The following is a 23535-nucleotide window of genomic DNA, read 5'->3' on the forward strand; positions in this document are numbered from 1 at the left end:
CGGGTGATGGGACCCCAAAGGAGCGGGAGGAAAAGCCATAACCTCCCTAAAACTTTCACAGACGGGTCACCCCGGATCCCGGCTTCCCCTTGGGACACTCACGTCCAGTGGTGGCCGCGGCTTATGGCTTCTTTCATTTTAGCCCCCGTCCTCCTGTTGAAGGTTGGACTCCAGGCGGCCCTGGTGCGCTCCTCGCGCACCTGGAGGAGGCGCTTTGGCGTTAGCCGCAGCCTTAGCGCGATCGCTGCGCACGCGAAAAGCCAAGCGCCTGCGCGCACGCGAAGCCTGGCAGCAGCTGCCGCCCCAGCGCCCTCCACTTTTCGGGAAAGTTCAGCCCCAGTGGGCGCCCGGGTTGGCGGCCGCCGGCCCTGGCTCCTCCCTCGGCCTCTCCCTGATATCCGGCCCGGCCCCCCTCGCTCCTCCCCCCCTCCCCGGACACGGCAGCGACCGCGGCTCCCAGGCTGGATCGGCGGAGATCGGAGGAAAGCCGCAGCCGTGGGTGGGGGGCGACCCCGCTCCCGGGACCTGGGGCCGAGCTGAGCGCTGAAACGGTGCCGCCGGATTGGGAACTTTCCCAGGACTTGAGCCACAACTTCTGCGGGGCGTCGCACATGTTGCGCTTTCCCAGCGAAACGTCCCGGCGGGGGCCAAAGCTTTAAGGCGAGGCCGCTGCCCCGGGGGCCCCCTCCCCTCCCCCGCCCGGCGGGATGGCGGCGATCAAAGCCCTCCAGCAGTGGTGCCGCCAGCAGTGCGACGGCTACCGGGACGTGAGCATCACCAACATGACCACCTCCTTCCGGGACGGGCTGGCGTTCTGTGCCATCCTGCACCGGCACCGGCCGGATCTCATGTGAGTAGGGGGAGCCACCCTGAGACCGGCACAAGTATTCCAGGTCCTTGCATGCCTCCTCCTCCCGTGGTCCCCCGGGGTTCTAGATCCGGGCAGTAAGAGCCACTCGCAGACCGGCACAAGTATTCCAGGTCCTTGCATGTCTCCTCCTCTTCCCGAGGTCCCCGGGGGTTCTAGATCCGGGCAGTAAGAGCCACTCGCAGACCGGCACAAGTATTCCAGGTCCTTGCATGCCTCCTCCTCCCGAGGTCCCCGGGGGTTCTAGATCCGGGCAGTAAGAGCCACCCTGAGACCAGGACAAGTATTCCAGGTCCTTGCATGTCTCTCCTCTTCCCGAGGTCCCCAGGGGTTCTAGATCCGGCAGTAAGAGCCACTCGCAACCGGCACAAGTATTCCAGGTCCTTGCATGTCTCCTCTCCCGAGGTCCCCGGGGTTCTAGATCCGGGCAGTAAGAGCCACCCTGAGACCAGGACAAGTATTCCAGGTCCTTGCATCTCTCCTCTTCCCGTGGTCCCCAGGGGTTCTAGATCCAGGCAGTAAGACCGGCACAAGTATTCCAGGTCCTTGCATGTCTCCTCTTCCCGTGGTCCCCCGGGGTTCTAGATCCGGGCAGTAAGAGCCACTCTCAGACCGGCACAAGTATTCCAGGTCCTTGCATGTCTCCTCTTCCCGTGGTCCCCGGGGGTTCTAGATCCGGGCAGTAAGACCGGCACAAGTATTCCAGGTCCTTGCATGTCTCCTCTTCCCGTGGCCCCCCGGGGTTCTAGATCCGGGCAGTAAGAGCCACTCTCAGACCGGCACAAGTATTCCAGGTCCTTGCATGCCTCCTCCTCCCGAGGTCCCCGGGGGTTCTAGGTCCGGGCAGTAAGAGCCACTCTCAGACCGGCACAAGTATTCCAGGTCCTTGCATGCCGCCTCTTCTTCCTCCCGTGGTGCCCGGGGCTTCTGATCGGCTTTGGTAAATGGTGCCCCGTGGTGCCAGTGTCTTTCTAGGTCAGCGTTTTACTCCTGAGCCCGGTGAGACAAGGAGCTGGGCAGAGTGTGACAGCTCCCAGCAGTGTAGGCAGGGAAAGAAAGGAGGGAGCTGGAGCTCATTTAATCTAAAACTCCAGGCTCCCATCAGAAAGCAGGATAGCAGCAGTGAGTCTAGAGGAGCTGGGATATCACAGAAGCAGGGCTGCTCCCTGACACACGGCCATGCAGTATACCTGTCATTTTTTTCTGTCCTTCAGCTTTACAGATGCTTTTTGAAAGCTGTGCTCTGTGCTTCAGCCCACCTTGGTGCTGGCTGCTGGCTGCTGTCCAGGGTCAGGTGTGCAGGCCTAGATTTAGGCACAGGCAACTGCTTTAGGGCCGTGCACCCTCGCCACTTCAAGTGGGCACCACTGATTCACTCTGGCCCAGCGTCCCCTCCCCTGCTTGCCAGTCCCCGGGAGGGGAGGGGAGGGGGGGGGGGGTGAATCTGACCTCCGAGGGTCCTGCCTATGGCTACTAAAATCTTAGAGCTGGCCCTGTGGGTGCGTAAGGTGGATGCTGAGTCCTGGGCAGCCTCTCGATCTGGAGATGCCACAGCCGAATGTTTAAACAGCGCAGGGTCCACCATCCTTTCGGTAACCGGAAGCCCAAGGGGGAAACCAGCCCGGAGTTCTTCAAGTGCCCTTTCCTGCTGAATCTACTTAAGTTCTCTCCTCCCGTCCGGTTCTGACGTCCATGAGAGCTGGAACGCCCTGACCGCTCCGTCCTGCTTGTCCCTTTGCCTCGGCCGTGCCCTTGGCCCAGTTAGTAAGCCACGTGGTCTGCCCCGGACATACAAAGACAACGAGTTCAGTATCAGAAGGGTTAACCAGCCCCGCTAATTGTAAAGTGAGTTGTGAAAGATTTTCTGGCAGGTTTTAATGTTTTGGTGTCACTTCTGTTGCTAAACAAGCTTAAACAACAGTTGGAGATTTTATTCTTTTGCAATTAAAGCTTGTGCTTAAGAAAGCAAATGAGTCTTATCATTCACTGATCGGGAAAATATTTCTACAAGCAAACGTGGGGGTTTCCAGGCTGCTGGCCCCACTGGTGTCGGGTACAAGCTGCTTTAGGAAATGCTTTTCTTTTCTTTTTTTCCTTAAGAATTATTATTCCTTGAGGGGCTTTGGAAGAGTCGTGGTCTCGCATGGCTTGCCCCTATTTCCGTGGAAACGTGGGGCATTTCTCCATTTACCACAGTTACTTGTTAACTCGGCACACAGAGGGCGAGACATGCTGAAGATGGTTTCCCATTTTATGTCTGTCGGGGGGGGGGGGGGGGGGGAGAAGCATAGCACATCTGGGGTGGCCACTACGCCACCTCAGCTAGGACGACCCGAAGAGGCCCATCTGTTTTCCCCATCGCACACACGAAGTTGTGGGTTCTGACTTCCCCCTAAGAAATGCAGGAGCGCATCTCTGCACGAAAGCAGGACTGGGTCAACCTGACCAATTTAGCAGCCACCCTCAGGACCGACGCCATCCTGTTTCTATCCTTCTGAAGGTGCGCGCTCCAGAACTGTACACAGCACTCCAAGTGAGGTCTCATCGTGGACTTATCCAGGGGCAACATCACCTCCCTTTTTCTGCTGCCCAAACATCTCCCTATGCAGCCAAGCATCTTTCTGGCTTTTACTGTTGCTTTATGCAGCTGTTTAGCCATGTTAAGATCATCAGATACAATTACCCCCAGATCCTGCCCTTTCTTTGTGCTTAGAAGAATTTCACCTCAAATACTGTACCTTATCTTTTGGGGTTTTGCATCCTAAATGCATTACTCTGCCTTTTTTTTTAGCATTAAATCTTAACGGCCAGACCATTCCTCGAGCTTCGCTAGATCCCGCTTCATGTTTTCCACACCTTCCTGGCTGTCCACCCTGTTACAGATTTTGATATCATCAGCAAAAAGACAACAACCTTTCCCAACAACTCTTCCATTATGTTGCTCACAAAAATGTTGAAAAGAACCGGTCCATGGACTGATCCCTGAGGCACAGCGTTAGTAACAACCCCCTCCTCAGAGAAAACTCCATTTACCACTACACTTCGTCACCTCCCACTCAGCACACAATTTATTTATAAGTTTTCTGTGCGGAACATGTCAAAGGCCTTGCTGTCTAGTGCTCATAAGAACATAAGATAAGCCATACTGGATCAGACCAAGGGTCCATCAAGCCCAGTATTCTGTCTCCAACAGTGGCCAATCCAAGTCACAAGTACGTGGCAAATACACAAACAATAAATAGATCTCATGCTACTAATACCGGCAACAAGCAGTGACTATTCCCTGTTGATTAACAGCAGTTTATGGACTTCTCCAGCAACTTCTCCAAACCTTTTTTAAACCCAGCTACAGTGACTGACTTAATCACATCTTCTGGCAATGAATTCCAGAGCTTAATTGTGTGTTGAGTGAAAAAGAAGTTTTCTCCAATTTGTTTTAAATGTGTGCTTGCTAACCTCATGAAGTCCTTGTATTATCCAAAAGAGTAAATACTCATTTCACATTAACCTGTTCAAGTCCTTTTATGATTCTGTAAACCTCTATCATATCCCCCCTCAGCCGTCTCTTTTCTAAGCTGAACAGCCCTAACCTCTTTAGTCTTTCCTCATAGGGGAGCTGTTCCATTTCCTTTATCATTTTGGTTGCCCTTCTCTGTACTTTCTCCAGTGCAACAATATCTTTTTTGAGATGCAGCGACCAGAATTGCACCCAGTATTCAAGGTGTGGTCTCGCCATGGAGAGATATAGAGACATTATGACATCCTTCGTTTTATTCACCATTCCCTTCCTAATAATGCCTAACATTCAGGCCGATACAGTAAAGTCTGCGGGAGAGTGGGCGAACGCCCGTTCTCCGGGCGCACGCACCGGCCACTTGCTGGTGCGTGCGATTCAGTATTTAAATTAGGCCCGGTGGTAAAAACGGGCAAAAGGAGGCGCTAGGGACACTAGCGCCTCACTAGTGCCTCCTTTTTCACAGGAGCGGCAGCTGTCAGCGGGTTTGACAGCCGATGCTCAATTTTGCTGGTGTTGGTTCTCGAGCCCGCTGACAGCCACAGGCTCGGAAACCGGCAAAATTGAGCGTCCGGTTTTTGACCCGACAGCCGCGGGACAAATTCAAATTTATTTTTTTTTTACTTTTTGAAACTTTCGGGACCTCCGACTTAATATCGCCATGATATTAAGTCAGAGGGTGCACAGAAAAGCAGTTTTTACTGCTTTTCTGTGCACTTTCCTGGTGCCCGAAGAAATTAGCGCCTACCCAAAGGTAGGCGCTAATTTCTGAAAGTAAAATGTGTGGCTTGGCTGCACATTTTACTTACTGAATCGTGCGTGAATACCTAATAGGGCCATCAACATGCATTTGCATGTTGAGGGCGCTATTAGGTTCGGCGGATTGGATGCGCGTTTTCCGCCCCTTACTGAATAAGGGGTAAGGGAAAATACGTGTCCAGTGGCGGGTGTACTGTATCGGCCTGATTGTTTGCTTTTTGACTGCCGCAGCACACTGAGCTGACTATTTCAATGTATTATGCACTATGATACCTAGATCTCTTTCCTGGGTGTTAGTTCCTATGAAACTTAACAATGTGTAACTACAACTTGGATTATTTATCTCTGTATGCATCACCTTGCACTTGTTCACATTATATTTCATCTGTCATTATGGATTTCCAATCTTCCAGACTCGCAAGGTCTTCGTGCAATGTATCACAATCCGCTTGTGACTTAACTACTCTGAATAATTTTGTCATCTGCAAATTTGATCATCTTATGTGTCATACCCCTTCCCCCTGAGGCACTCCACTGTTTACTTCTTTCCACTGAGAACACTGACCTTTTAATCTTACTGTTTCCTGTCTTTTAACCAGTTTACAATTCACAGAAGAACATCTCCTCCTAACCTATGACTTTTTAGTTTTTCCTAGAAGCCTCTCTCATACACACACACATCACAACAGATGACAGCAGATATTCTTAGTTTTATTCTCCATTCCTGTCCTAGTAATTCATAACATTCTTTGTGTTTTTTTTGACCGCCGACATACACTACCTGACTGGGGGGGGAGAGCCGATGAAATACTGTGGGCTCAGCCGAGCACACTGTTTAACCCGCAGTTGGACGTGTGTTGTGTAGGTGCGTCCACAGCCCCTTATGCTATAAGGGGATTAGCGCCTCCTCAATGCGCATCCACCATGTTGCTAAACTAATAGCGCTCATCACATGCAAAGGCATGTTGATGAGGCTATTAATTAGTCACCCCAAATGCGAAAAAAATAAATAAATTGTGCGTTCAATATGCACATTTTTGGGCTCAGAAATTAGAACATAAGAACATAAATTGCCATACTGGGTCAGACCAAGGGTCCATCAAGCCCAGCATCCTGTTTCCAACAGAGGCTAAACCAGGTCACAAGAACCTGGCAATTATCCAAACACTAAGAGCAGGCATTAATTTCTGAGTGCCCACAAAAAGTTGGAGTATAAATCAAATAAGGAAATAAATTTAGCCCTACTTCTTTTAACCAGTTTGCAGTGCATGATAGCTAAGATTAACAACTTTTTCCAGTGAAAAGAACAGTCTCCCTCTGACAGCTCTAGGAGTTCTCTTGGAGACAACGTTTCCCTACCTGATGATTGTGTATTTGCACATTTCCTGTTCTGCTTGTCACTTGCATGGTGTCTGCCACTCAATTCTCTAGTTTGATGTCTTTAAATTTTTTTTTTTTTTTTGCTATATAACCATTCTAAAAGCTCATAAGTATAGTATTAAACTAGAAAATTACAGGTAGTCCTCGGACGTACAATTGGCTCCTGAAAACCACATCTTAAGTCAAAATGTAACTCAAGACTGATTGTCCCATCACGAGAATGTCAAAAATGGGGGGGATTGGTTCTAGCCTCATGCGCTGATACCCTATTTTCACCAAATTAACCCAGAATTTAGTAAAACATAGTGCTGTAAAAAGCATAGACCTTGTTTTATCTGAGGAGGAACGTGCCAAGGCATGCCTGCAGGAGGCTGGTCTGATGTTGTCCTGGGATGAGGACATCCCCAGTTCTCTTAGGCCGGGCAGTCATCAGCACTCCCACGTGCTCCTGCTGGGAGACACTCACATGATGCTAAATTGAAACAAAGGTTGTAGGGTGGGGTAACAGTTATTCAGATCGTTATCACACCAATATCTTAAAGTGGAGAGCTGCTTGCCTATTGAATGCATGCTTCCTATCCTATTTTAGCACACACAGCTCTAAAGCTCCATACATAACAAAAGCCTGTTGCTTTTATACAGATTTATTATGATTCAGATTTATCAGCTGCCTTTTCATAGAAATTTGCTCAAAGTGGCATACAAGAAGTTAGACTGACCGTGGGTACACAGGGGCACCAGAGAGATGAACCCCTTTGGTCTTACATTAGGAGATAACATTGTCTACATATAGAAATGTACAACAATATTTATTCACAATACTAAGCCATATTTTAAAATGCATTTTTTTTTTAGCATGGGTCTGCCACAGTAGCAACTTGATTCTGTGAAGCTTGTGACTCCTGCAGTGACAACAGCTCAGCTTCATAGAAGGAACTTGTACCTGTAGTGATAACCAAAGCTAAGCTCCCGCTACCGCAAGGCCTCTAGTTTTAAAACACCTCCATCAGTACACTACAGAGCCTGGTGGTAGGACATTGAAGGCTGAGGGAGCAGGGTGGGAACCTGGGTGCTCACCCTCCCAGGACACTGTAGTACCCATGAATAAAACAAAAACTGACTTGAATAAGGACTGATGTCTTACACAAGTGATCCAGCTTCTATGGCTGACAGCTAGGATGTATCCTTACAATACAGACAGGAATAACTGGATGAGTCGATTGATCTTTTTCTGCTGTCACTTGTTGTGTAGTAAGTGATTACAATGTTCATTTACATTAATATTCTTAACAACAACAAAAAAACATGGCATGTTTGTCCTTTCATTGGCATCCATTGCCCTGTTCACAAGTTCTGATTTACCTAATTGCACATGTGCAATTTATTCAGTCTCTTGAAATCCTCAGAAATCCAAAGTTATTTTCTTTGCAATTTCTCGCTCATATCCACCGGGAATGCTTTATTGCTTGTCTGGCAGTGTTTTTATCTTCCTGTTAAGCCTGAGTAGAAGGGTCAGGCTGAGTTGGAACTGGCTTTGCCCCCCGTTCATAGATGCAATGGGGATAAATTCAGGGCTGCTGCTTTAAAGGTGCCAGTTGGCTAAAAGCGAGTTAAAAATCATTGCCTGCAGGAAACTCTGCGTTGCTCTAAATTTGAGCCATGGTGGAGCTCCCTCCTCCTGGCATTAGCTGTGAGCAGTGAAGGCACCCAGTGTGATCTCAGGGGTAACTTTGTTGCAGGCTGGAATGGTTGGCTGGCTCTTTCTGTTCTTCTTCTGCTTGATGCTCATGAATAGATGGCCTTTAAGCTTGGGTTGGGGGAGGCAGGGTATGCATATTTGGTTTTGTCTACTGTGGTGGGCATGGCAGGAAGCCGATGGGTCAGGGAAACAGAGCTGATAATGACTTTCTATTTTAGGGCTTGGAGTCCATAAGTCAGAAAGCAAGTTTAGCACAATCGTGTTTTTCCTTTTTCCTGTTGTTTTCTTGTCCCATAACATATGGAGAGAAGGATCATTGGTTGTTTTTTTTTTTATTTGAACTGGTGGCAAACCTCTCTGGGTTGAAATGTTACTGGCAGAGTATTTATCGAGTAGCCTAGAAGGGTAGAAGACCTAACAAAAGAATACTGTGATTTTTTTTTTTTTAATGCTGGACAGGATTAACCTTTCCACCTGCACTCTTCCTCCAGATTTCACGTCTCAGCAGGAGGCGGCAGCTTTCCTGTTGAGTTTAGATCACCCATGGTGAAGAGCTAGAATCTCTCTGGAAAGTGTAAAGCATAAATTGAGGTGGAGTATCCTGTTCTATGTAAGACAACGTTGTCACTGTTTTATGGTTGCAATGTAAACCGGAGTGATAATTAACTCTGTTATTTGAATTTCGGTATAGAAAAGTTATAAATAAATAAATAAATAAATTATCCACAAAGTTTACAACCAGCTGTACACATCTGAGCTGGAGTTCTACTTTTATCCTAGAAGGGGGTAGGCCTACCTTGTTTTGTGTCATTTCCTACCCCAAATCACCCGGAAAAACAGCAAAATTTAATTTCCTAGCGGGTAGCAGATGGACTCAGGACCAGTGGGTATAGTGTACTCCTGATCGCAGTTGGAGACGGATCAGATTTCAGTCTGACGTCAGCCCTAGTACATATACCCCTGCAGGAAGTGCAGCTCTTCAGTATTTTCCGTCTCCATAGCAGTTAGGGACTCTATGCACACTCGCTCAGCGTTAGAGTAATTTTTACCAATGAAAACCAAATTAAGAAGAAATCTTACCTCTACAGACTAGCCCCGCTCTCCTGCAGTGACACCCATTGGGTCCCTCCCCCAGTCGAGATTCCCGAGGTGATTTCCGCAATCCCTCGGAGGTAAGCCTCGGTCCGGCAGCCGACCCATGTTTAGGAGGGAGAGGTAGGGAGGGTGGGTGCTGGTGAAGGAAGAAGGATGAATGCTGGGAAAGGGATCAGATGCAAGAAGGAGATAAGAGGTCAGATATTGGTGAAGGGGGAGAAGAAGGCAGGAGGACATTCTGGGGAGAGAGTAGGTGGGGGGGGGGGGGGGAATGTTGTGCTGTGATAACTGCCAGTAGTAAGTCAATGAGGGAGGGGGTGCAAGACACCTAATGCCATTGCATGAGCCCTGCACAGGGCTGAATGAACTTGTGGTGTAAGCTCCCCTCACCTGCTAGGAAAGGTGGTCACTCAAGGTGGAGGAGACGAGTTTTCCCTGTGCAGCAGGTCAGATGGGATGAGCTACAGAGCTAACTTTCCCCTTTCCATTTGAGTTACGACTTTTTTGCACGCTGGCGTGTGGGTGTATCAACTTGACTTGTACATGCATAGCTGTGCTTGCAGGGGGTTGTAACATCTATCCTACATTAGAAGGGGGAACTTTACAGCATTAGTTGTAAATGTAGCAGAGACATACAGGGCCTGATTCAATAAGGTATTTCTCCCATTCTCTGTCTATTGACAACAACCTTTATGAATCGGGCCCATAGTGGGGAAACCTGAATTGATGTCACCCAAGATCCTCCCCTCTCTTTTGTGCCTTGGTTGGATTAATTCTGTACTGTAATTTGCCATTAGGTCAGCACTAAGGAATTGGGTATATGTGAGGGCCTGGAGGCTGGTTAGAGGAAAGTGGCTATAATATGTGATCCCTTCACCAATGCCAGTTTATTTTTCTTTAACAGAGAATTGTGGCAAATACTGGCAGCACGGGGGATTCCTGGAACCCTCAATATGCACCTAGAGCCCATCTGTTGAAGCATATGACTTTTATAATTATTTTTTTTTTTAACTAATCCAGGGCCTGATTCACTAAGGCTTTTTTCCCATTCTGCTCCTATGGGAAAAGTGCTTAGTAAGCAGGGCCCCAAATTACAAATTGTTACACACGTTCATAAAAATTCAAAGACAATAAACTACAGGTTGAGCGGTGCTTGCTAGAATCATGGTGCAAAGACGCGTGTCCCTTCCTTGGAGCAAGAGAAAGTCGGCAGAGGGGATCCAACAGTAAATGTTGTCGGGCAACTGTGATTTTACATCGGTTTGAATAAAGATCTGAACTTCCTGCCAACCTTCTACTCTCAGTCCTTCTACCATCCCCACTCTGTGCCGAATTTTAAGCCCTCCTGTCCTCCAAGTTAATCTGGCTTCTGCTCAAGTCTTCGAGCATTCAGCTGCTAGGCTCAAAAAGATGGAACAAGATACTTCTACCCCCTCCGTCTTCTCTCCCCTTCTAGAAGAAAATCAAGGCTTGGCTGTTTGGCCAGGCCTCCCCCTAGATTCCAAGCCAGAGATTTCAACTTGTCACGCTGCTACAACCTCTTGACCATGAACCCACAATTTCGACCACCGCTGGGCTAACGCTATTTAATGGTTTCTTAATGTCTCTAAACTCTGTGCTTGCACTATTGTACTGGATTGGTTTACTTGTACAGATCTCATTATTCTCGCCATCCACGTTGACCCTTTATTATCTACCACATGTACTGTACAATCTAGATGACTACTTACAATCTGCCTCACATCCTTAGCCATCTGTATGTGCGTCTGATGTTCTTTGCTTTGCAAATTGTGATGGAACTGTAATTGTAATTTTGATTGTAATCCACCTTGAGATGAATTTAGGAATAGGTGGAATATCAACAGTTTATGGATAAATGAAATAGTTGCTGAGGTGCAACATGTACATGGATGGACAGACAGATGACCGCACCCAATAGATACTCTTGCATTAGAGAAATGCACCTAATGAGCACTGTTTTATATGAAACAAACCTAGTTCAAGTCAGCTCTCACAGCACTTGTGAGCATGCAGCCTTTAAGAAGGTTGCCAACATTTATTATATTATTGCACTTTTCAGCAGTTTACATTTAGCTACTATAGATATTCCCCTTTCCCCAGATGGTTTACAAGGAATGGCAGTGGGATTTGAATGCTGGTCTTGCTGGTTTGTAGCCCACTGCTCTAACTACTAGGCTACTGCTCCACTCGGAACCTTTCAGAGAGAGGTTGCCAGGTTTGGTTGGAAAATTGCCAGTTTTCGTCAGTCAATTGAAGGCCCTTTTCTCACATTTTGTCAAGCGCTAATGTGCTTAGTAAACAGTTATTATAGGATAAGTATCAGATGGTTTTTATGCTCCAGAACTGGGGCCTCTGTGACATCACCTTAATCTTGCCTTGGTTCTGATATAAGTGCAGGATAGAAGATATTCCACAGGGGACTGAGAACTTGCGGGGATGTGCTCTCATATTTTAAAAATAGAGGCAAGCATGGAGGAAATGCGTGACTGAACAGAAGTGAATAGAGCGACACGCGCGCACACACACACACACCATGTAGCTTTGTCCAAATCAAGAGACGGCAGAGATTGGGCAGGCCCTTGGTGAGGTCTCACCTGGAGTATTACATTCAGTTCTGGAGCCCGTATCTCAAAGATGATAGAGACAGGATGGAGGCAATCCAGAGAAGGGCAACCTAAATGGTGTGGGGGGGTCCTTATCGGAAGGCTGAAGGATCTGAATATGTCACCCTGGAAGAGAGGAGGCGCAGGGGAGATATGATACGGACCTTCAGACACCTAAAAGGTTTCTTTGAAACTTTTCTGTTGGAAAGAAATCAGTAGAACTAGGGGTCATGAAATGAAACTCCAGGGGGGAAGACTCAGAACCAACGTCAGGAAATATTCCTCAACGGAGAGGGTGGTGGACGCCTGGAACGCCCTTCCAGAGGAGGTGGTGAGGACAAAAACAGTAAACAATTTCAAAAGGGCATGGGATAAACACTGTGGATCCCTAAAGGCTTGAGGATAATGAAGGAAAGGGTGCTTGGTGGTGATTACTTCCTTTAACAATATGCATGGGGGTTACTACCCTTAATCAATAAGCCTTGATGCTTGTGACACAACTGCTCCCCACTTCGACAGCATGGGGGGGGGGGGGGGGAGAGATTCAGAGGACAACCAACATGGGCCCTGACTTTTATGGTGTGGGGTACCGATTTGCTAACTTAAGGGGAAAAAGCACAGGACTGTTTCTACAGCAAAGTTCAAAAGCAAAGAAAGCATATCAAGCAGCACTGTCTGAATTTTCGAGAAGGCTCATCATCATCGGGGGCGGATTTCCACTGATGACCGGCCCATGGTCTGCCGAGCATGGCTCTGTCACAGCCGCGCTCGGCAGACCATGTGACTAGAGCGACTGGCCCACCGGGGATGCCCGATCCCCCGATAGGGCAATCCGCCCCTGCTCATCATCCAGTAAAAATGTTGCTTTGTTAATATATAAAGCTTGGGGGTAACCTGCACGGAGCGGCAGTCACTACCCTTAATAGAAACATGGGGGTAACCTGCACGGAGCGGCAGTCACTACCCTTAATAGAAATATGGGGGTAACCTGCACGGAGCGGCAGTTATTACCATGAGAAAATTGCTGGGCAGACTGGATGGACCTTTAGTCTTTTTCTGCCATCAATACTCTGTTACTACGTTTAGGCTGAGAAGTCCCGGATGTTTTGCAGGATTAGAACTTGCAGTACACAATTTTTTTTTTTTTTTAATTTAACTTGGCAGCCATCCATAACCCCTTTAACCCCTCCTGTATTTCCTGATGCCTTAGTAACTGTTGCTGCATTTAACTGCACATATTTGCATCCTCTTTGGGGAAAGTTCTTAGTTGTATCCTTCCTTCTGAAGGATTATAGATGAAGGGCTGCTTTTGGCTCTTAAGGTTCCCCACTAGAATAGACCTTGCTCCCCTCCAGTCTGCCTGTCCCCTAGAGTTTATTCAACATAATCTTATTAACACATGTCCCTAAGGAGAACCGCGTTGGACAGAGCTCTGCGTAAACGGATTCAGTCTACTGCAGTTTTATGGCTGCTTCTCAGCCTTATTTGAACTTTTCAAGTATCTTCCTGGTTCATACTTTGCACTTATGTTCCACAAGGTGCAGAAGGGCTTTCCTGTCCTCTCAGCAGACTCTAGAACAATCCCATTTCTTTATATATTTAGAGCTTCGTTTAAAGCTGTGTGCAAGGCACAAAACCCAACCCTTAAAACCACATGAAAAGGCAAGAAAACTGTAAGGTTTGCCATCCCCAAAGGATTGGGGGGGCGGTAGGAGGTGAGACTCTGAGCTGTGGCTTTAGGGAATGAGGAAGGAGAGGGAGAAGTGAGGCGATGGGGAGCCGATGAAAAGATGTGCAAGTTCGTACAAATGAATGCCTTCTTGTATTTTCTGTTTTTCAGAAACTTCAACTCCCTCTGTAAAGAAAATATTTATGACAACAACTACCTGGTAAGTGTTCCAGGAGATTTACCTGCTTTGATGGATTAAGATTGGGGAGAGTTTGGGGGGGCATTGGATTCATCCTGTTGGGGGCTCCTTATCTCTAGCAGGTTTTGGTTGTCTTCTGGTAGAAACTAGTTATTTTAACTTATTATTTTTTCACTATATATTTCAATTTGCAAAACATAAAAATAACTTCTTTGCACAAATGGACTATTTGCAGGAAACCCCCCCCCCAACTAATTAATCAAAAGAAGAACAGAGGAACTAAGGAAGCCCCTAAAGAACATAATTCAGATTATGTCTACCAGAAAGGAGGTTAAGTCAAGGTCAAAATGAATGAAATGATTGAATTCATTCATAGAAATATTCTGAGCAATTATCACAGGGAGAAGGTCAAATGTCAGTAAATACAAATGATTTCTCAAGCAGTGAATGCATGCTAGGCCCCGGCTAATAAAGGAAGCCTTTGCAGTAGAATTACCTAAGTGGCAAGACGCTTGCATATGCTTTGTTTGAATATGGGCTTGTTATGCAGCTAAATATTCTCCAGCTTTCTTTGTAAAGTGAATTATTTCTTACCACTGCCTCAGGTAGCTTTGGTAGTCACCATCCTTCTCTCCAATGCATCGGCCCTTTGTGCGATCCCTGTAGTAAGATCTTGCTCTGTAAATCACTTTCCAAGTTGAGAAGACTTCCCCATTCCTTCCACCTTGTTGTCACAGCATCCTTCAGCCTCTCCATAATAATTCCCAGGTTTTGGCCGGCGTGGGATTTGATTTTTGTCCCACAGGGGTGTTTGCTCCCTGCATGGTAATAACCATTGTATTCATAGGCACTGCTGTCATTTCCTGTTGGTTAAGTTGCTGCTCGTTGCAAGCCTGCAGTGGTGAACTTGATATAGCCATCAGGTCCTGGGGAGTTCCAGCATTCAATTCTACCCCGCTGAAAATGTTTTAGGAACCTTCACCAGCTGCTCCTTGTTGAGCGTCTGCTCTGTACTGATGGCATGAAACTAGGCCACCTCCCCAGCTCCGGTACACAGCATCCTCTAAGTATTCCCCGCCACAACAAAACTATCCATTGGGCCCCTTACAGGAGTATCCTCCTTTAGGTAAGACTTTGACTTCTCCTTGCTCTTATCCATTTCGAGGAAAGAACGATCTGCCATGGTGGAGGATATACATAAGTCTGAGTTTAGAAGTTTAAAAGAACTTGGAGCAGAAACGCTTCAGCCGTTCAGGACAACGATGGAGCTAGTTAAACGGGAAAGCAATAACCCTTGTAATATAGAATGCTAGAAAGCTCTCAAGGATGTGGCGGTTGATCTAGTTTTAGCAGTGCAGAAATAGGGTTTCTTGACCCTCCTAGCAATTTTTAGTTTAGAAAGCATGATTGCATTAAATAATTAGGAACTCCACACAGTCCTGACACAGTAGTTTGTACTGGTACTGTTAGAGCCTTAAAGTCTAAGCACTGTTGCTCTCGGTGCTTCAGTATCTTTAATAATTGCGACATGGGCAGGACTTGGTGCTCTTGTGTCCCCAGTGAGGACAGAGGCGCAGAAAAGGGAGATATGAACACAGTGAAAAGAGGAAAGGATTATCCAGAACAGAAGGGATAGAAGATTGCAATTCCCCCCCAGGCTCTGAATGTGGAGGAATAAAACGTGCATTTTGCAGTTTTTTTTCATTAGGACTGATGTGGCTGTGTTGAACAGTCTGTTTTCCCAGACTAGCTTTTGCACTGAGAATGTAAGACCTGATGCGTTTGTGGCCGTTCTCTGAAATTCCCTTATTTTCAGAACTTGGCCTCTTCTGCCTGAGGTGGGGGGGGGGGGGGGGTCAGTTGCTAATAAGGGCAGAGAGCTGGACCACCCACCTTCTCTCTCGGAAAATAATTCAGATACTGTCTCTGGAAAAGTGAACATTTTCTCCTGCTCTACCCTGAATTTGCAGCTGTTCAGCTCAGATTATAGTGGAAGTGCTGGCACTGGACCATGGTGGACCTCCTGCTGCTTGGAATGGGTCCATGGCCTGCAGAATCTCACTCCAGGCTCGCATCAGTAGGCGGCAAATGAATGCACTGAGCTGGATATTGCAGAAGGCATAGTGGATACTTTATTCTCCTTCCTGTGTAAAAGCCTCCACTGGTTTGGAAAAGGGTTATTTCTGGGGGAGGGGGGAGTACAAAAAGTCCAACAGCAGAGTTGAAAGTAGAACTTTTAAAATGATTTTGGAATGCTTTTATTAGCCGATTTGTGGAAGGACTATTTTAATTCAAAAACAGGAGACTGGTAAACATATTGGAGTTCTGAGGAGGTTGGGAGGTGAGATGGAAGTTACAGGTTCACTCTACATGAGGGTATGGTAAGGACACTAAGGGCCAGTATCCGCTGGTGAGATCTGCCACTCCAGGACACAAGGCCAAATATCCTGCAGGATCTGCTACATTAAAACCCTTCTGGCTACACTCACACTTTGAGTCAGCAAAACTGTGGGTGCCAGGATAAGCAGTGCTTTATTATCAATGCCAAGTTATGCTCCAGAAAGCAATGCAGAAGAATACCCAGACGTAGCAAAGATAAGCAACGGCAGCAAAGAAAATAATGTACTATAAACACTTTTCTTACAGTTAGGGCAGCTGAGATGGTTCTGTTGGTGAGGATTCGCTTTCGCTGTTTCTGTTTAGTTATGCCCTTTCTGTCTGTGCATCATCTCCCTCCCCTGGCTCTCTTAGTTATGTCCTTTCTGTTTTGAGAAACGGATGAGGTTTCCCAATTCATGGTCCAGGGTAAGAATTCCCTCCCCACAGGGCTTGCACCCGTGGGGGGGGTCTGTATTCAGCCTCTGTGAGCTTGGCAGGTTAGCCGGATAAACATATCTGCATATTCAAACAGCGCCGCTCCGCTGCTGAATATATTCAGCTATCCTAAGGTTCGCCGGATAAGTTCCCAATTATTCATTTTATGCTTCTGAATATGGACCTCCTGGTGTTATGTGACATGGGGGTCAGTGTGAAAATGCCGAGGGCAAGAAGGAGGCCTCCCTCCTGAATTCATTAGCCAGGCTTGTCGGGCCACGCGGTTCCATTGCAGGTGGGCGGGGCCGGGTCCGTCTCTAAGCCTTCTCCTACTTCTCCTTCTTCTCCTGGCTCTCTCTTTCTCTCCACCCTCTGCCTCCCCTTCCCACGCTGTCCTTTCTACATTAGCTTGCTACAAAAGGGTCTCAGTTGTCAAATGGTTTGTCTAGACAAGGTTGCGTTTTGTCCGGAAAAAAAAAAAAAAAGAAATGGCCTTCTCTCTGAAAGACTTCATTCTTCTGCTGAGTTCTCGGTGAGATTTGTTCTTTCCCTTCCCTCTGCGCTCCTTTGCTGTTCTCTGCCAGTGGGCGAAACATTTCTTGGAAATCCGCTTGACCACTGGATAAGTGACAGAAGGGGCCTTTTTTTTTTTTTTTTGGCCAAACTTTCCTGCATCCCACGCTCATCTGCCATTTACCCGGTGGCACAGGGAAGCAGCTTGAGGAGAAACTCTGCCCCAGCCTTCTGCTCTAAACACTGCTTAAAACCTACGCGTTGAACTGAAATGAATAAACAGCCGGCGTCTCGTCCCCTCCGCCCTTGATTTTCTTCACCACTTTTCTCCGTGATCCTCACTCTGCATGATCCGCTGGCCCTGGTCGGTAATATAAAGGCTAGGAGGTCCGCATTCAGAGGCATTTAGCTTGGATGGCTTAGGGGCATTCCGGGGGGAGGAGTTACATTAGCCAGATAACTTATCCGCCTAAGTCTGGTCACGCCAAAGAGCTGTCCTAAAGTTAGTCAGATAGCCTGCTATGCTCAGTAGTGGGGATGCACTATTGAATATGCCTCCAAAGTTAGCCAGATAAGTTTATCCAACTCATCTTGCTATCTGGATAGTGACGGAATATGTAAAACACCCCCCCCCCTAGTTTCTGTGCCCTCTTCAAGTGGGCAACTGCACCATGACCTCTGTGTAGCTCTGGACTTAGGCAAATAGGATTTTGTCACCTCTCTTTGCAGTTGACTTTGTCTTTCTTTTTTGGCCTTTCCCATTCATGAGCGGGACCCTGGGGATTGCTTGCTGTGGGGTTAGTATTGCTTGACTCTTTCTGGCTTTAGCAGGACAGGACTCCCTTCTTAACCCTTTCTCTTCTTTCTTCTCATATGCTTGCGGCCATGGTGGGAGCAGCTCTCTTCTCCTCCTTTTTTTTGTCTTCTTGTAGGCGTTCCACGTTGCCGAGGAGCAGCTGGGGATTCCCGCTCTGCTGGATGCAGAAGATATGGTGAACCTGAAAATACCGGACAGACTCAGCATCCTAACCTACGTGTCCCAGTACTACAATTACTTCCATGGGCGCTCGCCTAGTGAGTATTCTTATTAAGTACTCTCCTCGGGAGGATCTTCTTTGCTCCAGATTCATGCAGAAACATCCGCCAATGCACTTTCCGAGCGAGAGGTTCCCTCCGTCTCTCCCGAGCGCTAATGGCCCTCAGCAACTTTCGCCCACGCCATGGATGCTTCCCTGCTGAGTAATGTATCTGATTTTCTCTGCTTCTGTCTTGTCTGGCAGATATCTCTGCAGTTTCCCCTGAGCCCCAGACACTAACTTGGATTGGCTTCATCTACTTTACTGTGTTTTCTTGGTCCTGTTCCCTTCTATCCATTCCCACAAGCACGACCTTCCCTCTCTTATGTGGCAAGGGCGAAAATATAGTCCCCAAAGCAATGAGGCTGTTCTGTTATGCAGTCTTTGTCAGGACTTCCTCCTCCATCTCGTGCTGCTGTTTCCTCCTCCTCCTCCTCCTCACCCTCCCTAAGGGACTGGACAAATTCACATCCACTCTGGAAAAGCCACCCGGCAGGCTTCCAGTTGTGTTTTCTCACATGAGGTGCGTGAGTTTCTTCCAAAACCACAGAGCTCTGTAAATAACTTGGCCCTCCACTGACAGCGCATACCATTTCCCCCATCCCTCCCCTCCAAATTCCAGGCAGGCTGACCTCTGACCTCCTATTCCTGCTTTAGTTTGTGACGCGTTCCTTATTGTTTCCAAGACTGCAACGTAAGGCACCACAGCCAGAGAAAGAGGGCAAAAGCGGTGATGCCGCATGGTAGAAGGTGGACTCTGCTCCGCGAAGCGGGGTGAAGGGAGCTCAGCTGGCAGCTCGGGCCTGCCTGCGCTCTGCACGGGATTTAAAATTCACGGGGCTCAGCTGTGCCAACTGCGGCGCACGGATTTCTTCAGGCTTAAGTCAGCGATGGCCGGTGCTGATTTATTTTCTCACTTCCCGTTCTGCTCTCGAACCACATTTGTCTCATTCTCTCCTCGCCTCTCGTTTTTTGATTTTCCTTGCTTGGTCACAGGATTCCTTCCCACCCTCCCCTTTCCTTGTGTTATTTTCCGAGTCACTTTAAAAACACGTGTTTTGGCAGGAACTCTTCCCTCTCCGGAAACCTCTGGTGCTTTTCCTGCTGCTACCTGGCTATGTGACACCCCCCCCTCCCCCCACCCAGTGTACTGGGGACAGAGTCCTGTTTGGAAGCCCTCAGGGGCTTGGGCCTATTCCAGTCTGGAAAGAAGCTTCTCTTTTAAACAAACCCTTCGAAGGGGAACTAAATCATTTAGATAAATTGCCGTGCAAACTAATGTAATCTGGGTGAATGACATGACGGAAACAGCATTTTCTGTGCTTCGTGGCAGTCATCCACCCTCATCCCTGGAGTCGTCCTACGTAGAAAGGGAAGGAAGGCTTCCTGTGGCAATAAGTGGCAGGTAACACAAAGATTATGTGCTTAAGGGTAGTTTGTAAAGGGAACCAATTGAACAGGTCAGAGAAGCCCCAGTAAGAACAAAAAATAGTACTAAAGATCTCCTCCCTCCCCAACCCATGAAAGTAAACATTTACTAATGGCCGATGGCTCAGTGTTGTGGAAAGGCCCCATTTTGATTCCTTGCGTTAACTGGGATTGGGGGTGCTGCAGAGGCAGCACTCACTGCCCCTGAGAGGGGAGGGAGCCATTGTTAGAGGTGACACCTGACGGCCAGATTTAGAGCCCATGATACTTGTTTCTGAAAGGAGCCCTGGTCCGAGGCTCTCCGCCTTAGGGTCACTGCTGTAGTGATCAGGCTGGTCTAATAAAATAGGGGGGAGAAATCCCCAGCTCGCAATACCAGAATCCCAGCCCCGATTCCAACCGAGCTGGCAGAAAAAAGGGGAAGAGAGGAAAAAGCAGGTCAAGAGAGCAAGAGAAATAGACTTTAGTTGCTGATTATTGTGCAGTGTGACATGAACCGTTGAGTTTCCTTGTACAAAGTGAGCACGGTTTCTGGATATATTCCAGGGACATAGTTACAATTTTGGCTTCATTCCCTGTTTAATCCCCTCCCCTTTCCTGCCTGCACTCGTTTCGGAGCCTAGAATCTGCAGGATAACCCTTAAAACACATTTATTCCTGGAGGAAGACCATCGTTCTGTGCCAGGGGCAGGGAACACTGGTCCTTGAGTTTTCAGGATACCCACAAGGAATGTGTATGAGAGAGTGTTTCGTACAGTGGATGCAGGGCATGCAAACTTTTATCTCATGCATACTCATTGTGGCTTATCCTGAAAACCTGCTCTGTTTGTGGCATTCAAGGTCTAGAGTTGCCTACCCCTGGTCTAGGCTAAAAGCTGTGGGCGCTGCACAGCATGGTCAATACTCTTTATTAGTCCATTATAATAAAAATGGGGTTAGAGGTACCTGAGAAAACCCCTGCCCAACTTAGCAAGGCAGAATGGTAGTGGAGGTGGGCCACATAAGTTACTGAGTTCCATCTGGCCCCTAGATCTAGATTTCCTTCATTATGCCTCTCTCGAATGTCACTTAAATGGGGAAGTCATGAAGGAATTATTTATGATTTACAAAGGTTGCCTGCATGGCTCATTTGAATTTCTGGAACATTTACCTCAGTTTGCCTGGCTTTCTCTCAGTTCCCCTCTGAGGGGAACTGAGAGAAAGGACCCGGCTGGGTCCTAATATTTCCCATGTAGTTTCTGAAATTCTTCTTCTTGCCCTCTCTCTTTAAAAAAAAAAAAAAAAAAAAAAAAAAAGTACCTTTTTTGTCACCTTAATCCAAACTATAATTCTGCCCCACACCCAGATCCGTTTCCAGGCAAATCAGAGAAGCTAATGTCTTGGTGACTCTATTTCATATCTAAAATATAAGCTCCCTTGTGGATGGTTACTAAAGTAATACTGTGCTTTATCTTCCAGTTGGAGGCATTGCTGGGATCAAGAGGCCGCCTTCAGAACCTGCAGATCAGCCGGTGGGGAAAAAGGCCGTTTCAGAAAACAAGACGACAACGGGTCTCGGGCCATCCGCAGTCCATCATCCGCCTACTGTCAAGACAAGCCCGATGGTGACTGAAAATTCTCCTGTGAGAGCTGTAAGAAGCTGCGACTCTGGGGCACCCCTTATGGGAATGTAGCTGTGAATTGGCCAAAGAAGTTCGGTTCCCTCGGAAAGGTTTAAAGCATCCGGGGGGGGGGGGGGGATAGTTCCAGTCACTTCCTTGCTAGCTGAGGCCTTTTCCTGGGCAGTGGTTGACTGGGAGGGCAGGGCCAGTGAATCTGCTTGTTATCTACTTGATCAGCTGGAGACCGACTTCTTCAGCATTGTTGGTTACTGCAGATGGGGGAACAGAGTCCAAGCCACGTCGTTGTGGTTCTCTGTTCTTCAAGCAGGCCCTTCATCTCCCCCCCCTGCCACAAAAGATGGTAGGAGAACTCTTCCAGGGGGAGGAAGAAGTTGGAATAAGCTCAAGTCACGATGAGCAAGGCATTCCAGGTTCTCTACGATAACTATTCTGTGGGTTATTTTAGTGCATTTTGGAGGGTACTGGATGGTAATTCGTTTGAAACGACAAAGACAATGTAATGGATACTGTCTGTCATTTTTTAAAACAAAACAATAGGAAAAATCCCATGAAACTGTGTTTGTTTTTTTGCAAACAATGAACAAATGTATCCCCAACAAATCTTGTAACCTGGGGTTCTCTGGAAACCTCCTGCTCCTTCCCTCCCACCCCCGAGCTCCTGGAGGCGGTTGAATTTCCCCCAGAAAGGTGGTTATTATTATTATTTATTATTTTTATATACCAACATTCGATCTGAGATATCACATCGGTTTACATTCAGGTACTGTATTTCTCTATCCCCAGAGGGCTTACAATCTAAGTTTTTGTTTGAGAAAAACCTCACATTTATGTGGCCTGCTCCAACACCTAACCCTTTCTTTTAATTTAAAAAAATAATCTCCCCGGACTTACCAAAATCACCCTGGTGGTCTCGTGGGGGCCCAGAAATGACCCCTATGCTCCTGGACCCTGCGGCCACCATGTTCCAAAATGGCGCCGGCCCTTTGACCCTGTCACGTGACAGAGACTACCCAATGGCAACAGCAGTCCCTGTCACATGATGGGGTCAAAGGGCCGGCGCCATTTTGGAACATGGTGGCCACTGGGCCTGGGAGTGGAGGAGTTGCTCCTGGGCCTCCGCTAGACCCCCAGGGTAATTCTGGTAAGTCTGGGGGGGGGGGTTCAGGAGGGGCCTGGCAGCTGGGGGTGCTATTTTTTTAAACGAAAGGGAGGGGTTGGGGGTGGGCCATGTGAATGGGAGACTTCCCCAAGTATTTACCTGCCTGGAGAACTTTGACCACCTCCAGGGATGGGGTGGGGTGGGACAGGGGTCTCTGATGACCCCCAGGGTCTTACTTGTTTGTTTTTTGTTTTCATTTTAGTGTTAGATATTGGGGAAATAGCATGTACAGTTTGCAAATAGACACAACGTTTTTGCTCTGCACAGCCTTGGTAAGGAACGGTGTTTCTTTCTGTTTGCTGCATATGAGTATACAATGTTGTACCTATGTCTGTGGCCTGGTCACAACTGAGTGAATTGCGGCATGGGATCGTAAGGTTTTTTTTTTTGTTTTCAGAACAAAGTCCTGATGGAGAAAAATGACACGGTTGGCACGAGCAGTAGCAGCTGCGCTGTCTGCAAGAAACATGTTCACCTGGTACAGAGGCTCCTGGTGGAAGGGAGGCTCTACCACAGGAGCTGCTTCAGGTAATTGCTGGGGTGGAGCATCACAGGCTGGCTGTAGGCCCAGGCACTGCCAAAACGGTGGAGCGGAGGAAAATGCTTTTCCTTCCTCACGGCCTGTTGTGTCGGCTCTGCAGCTGACTCCCGTCAGCAGTCCCCGACGAGCCCGGGCAGCACAGAACTACATGCAGTAGTGGTGTGTGTGTGTGTTTTTTTTTTGTTGCGTCGTCTTCCATCCAGCCTTGCAAGTGTTCGGCAAAAGCGGTGTTCAGCACACACTGTGCAGTTGTCAGATATGGTAAGAATTTTTAGATTTGTATAACATTTTTATTCTTTCAAGGACTCAGGATTCCAACACACAAGGCAGGTTGGTGCGTTAGAGACCTGAATGCCTCTGGGTCAGATGGCCTAGGTGAATGTTTCTTGCACCACATATGTTCCACAGGGGGGTCAGGGAGAAGCAAATTATATTTACTGTGGTCTGTCTGGGTAAATCGATGCACAAAAAAGGCGAATGATTTGGCCCGAGGATATACATAGGCAGTCAGTGGTAGAAGAGAACTGAATGTGAATATCAGAAGTTCTGGCCTGTTGTTCAAAGCTTCAGCTGCT

At 47.6% G+C, this 23535-nt stretch overlaps 1 protein-coding gene across 7 annotated transcripts in view; it reads left to right on the top strand.

Annotated features, from left to right (window-relative positions):
- The first annotated feature begins 403 nt into the window (after nucleotides 1-403).
- The window catches only part of LOC115075824 (MICAL-like protein 2), a 57254-nt gene continuing 34122 nt past the window's right edge, over nucleotides 404-23535 (top strand). For 3 of the 7 annotated variants that reach the window (XM_029576626.1, XM_029576629.1, XM_029576627.1), the window contains exons 1-5: nucleotides 404-850; nucleotides 13780-13828; nucleotides 18067-18208; nucleotides 21097-21269; nucleotides 22817-22947. In XM_029576626.1, the coding sequence (XP_029432486.1) occupies nucleotides 708-850; nucleotides 13780-13828; nucleotides 18067-18208; nucleotides 21097-21269; nucleotides 22817-22947 (638 nt within the window). In that variant the 5' untranslated portion in view covers nucleotides 404-707. Of the gene's footprint in view, nucleotides 851-2432; nucleotides 2714-13779; nucleotides 13829-18066; nucleotides 18209-21096; nucleotides 21270-22816; nucleotides 22948-23535 lie in introns of those variants that run through there. The other 4 variants (XM_029576630.1, XM_029576631.1, XM_029576632.1 and 1 more) reach the window with 4 other exon arrangements.

This window comes from Rhinatrema bivittatum, chromosome 14 (genome assembly GCF_901001135.1).
Source record: "Rhinatrema bivittatum chromosome 14, aRhiBiv1.1, whole genome shotgun sequence".
In the NCBI taxonomy this organism is placed as follows: domain Eukaryota; kingdom Metazoa; phylum Chordata; class Amphibia; order Gymnophiona; family Rhinatrematidae; genus Rhinatrema; species Rhinatrema bivittatum.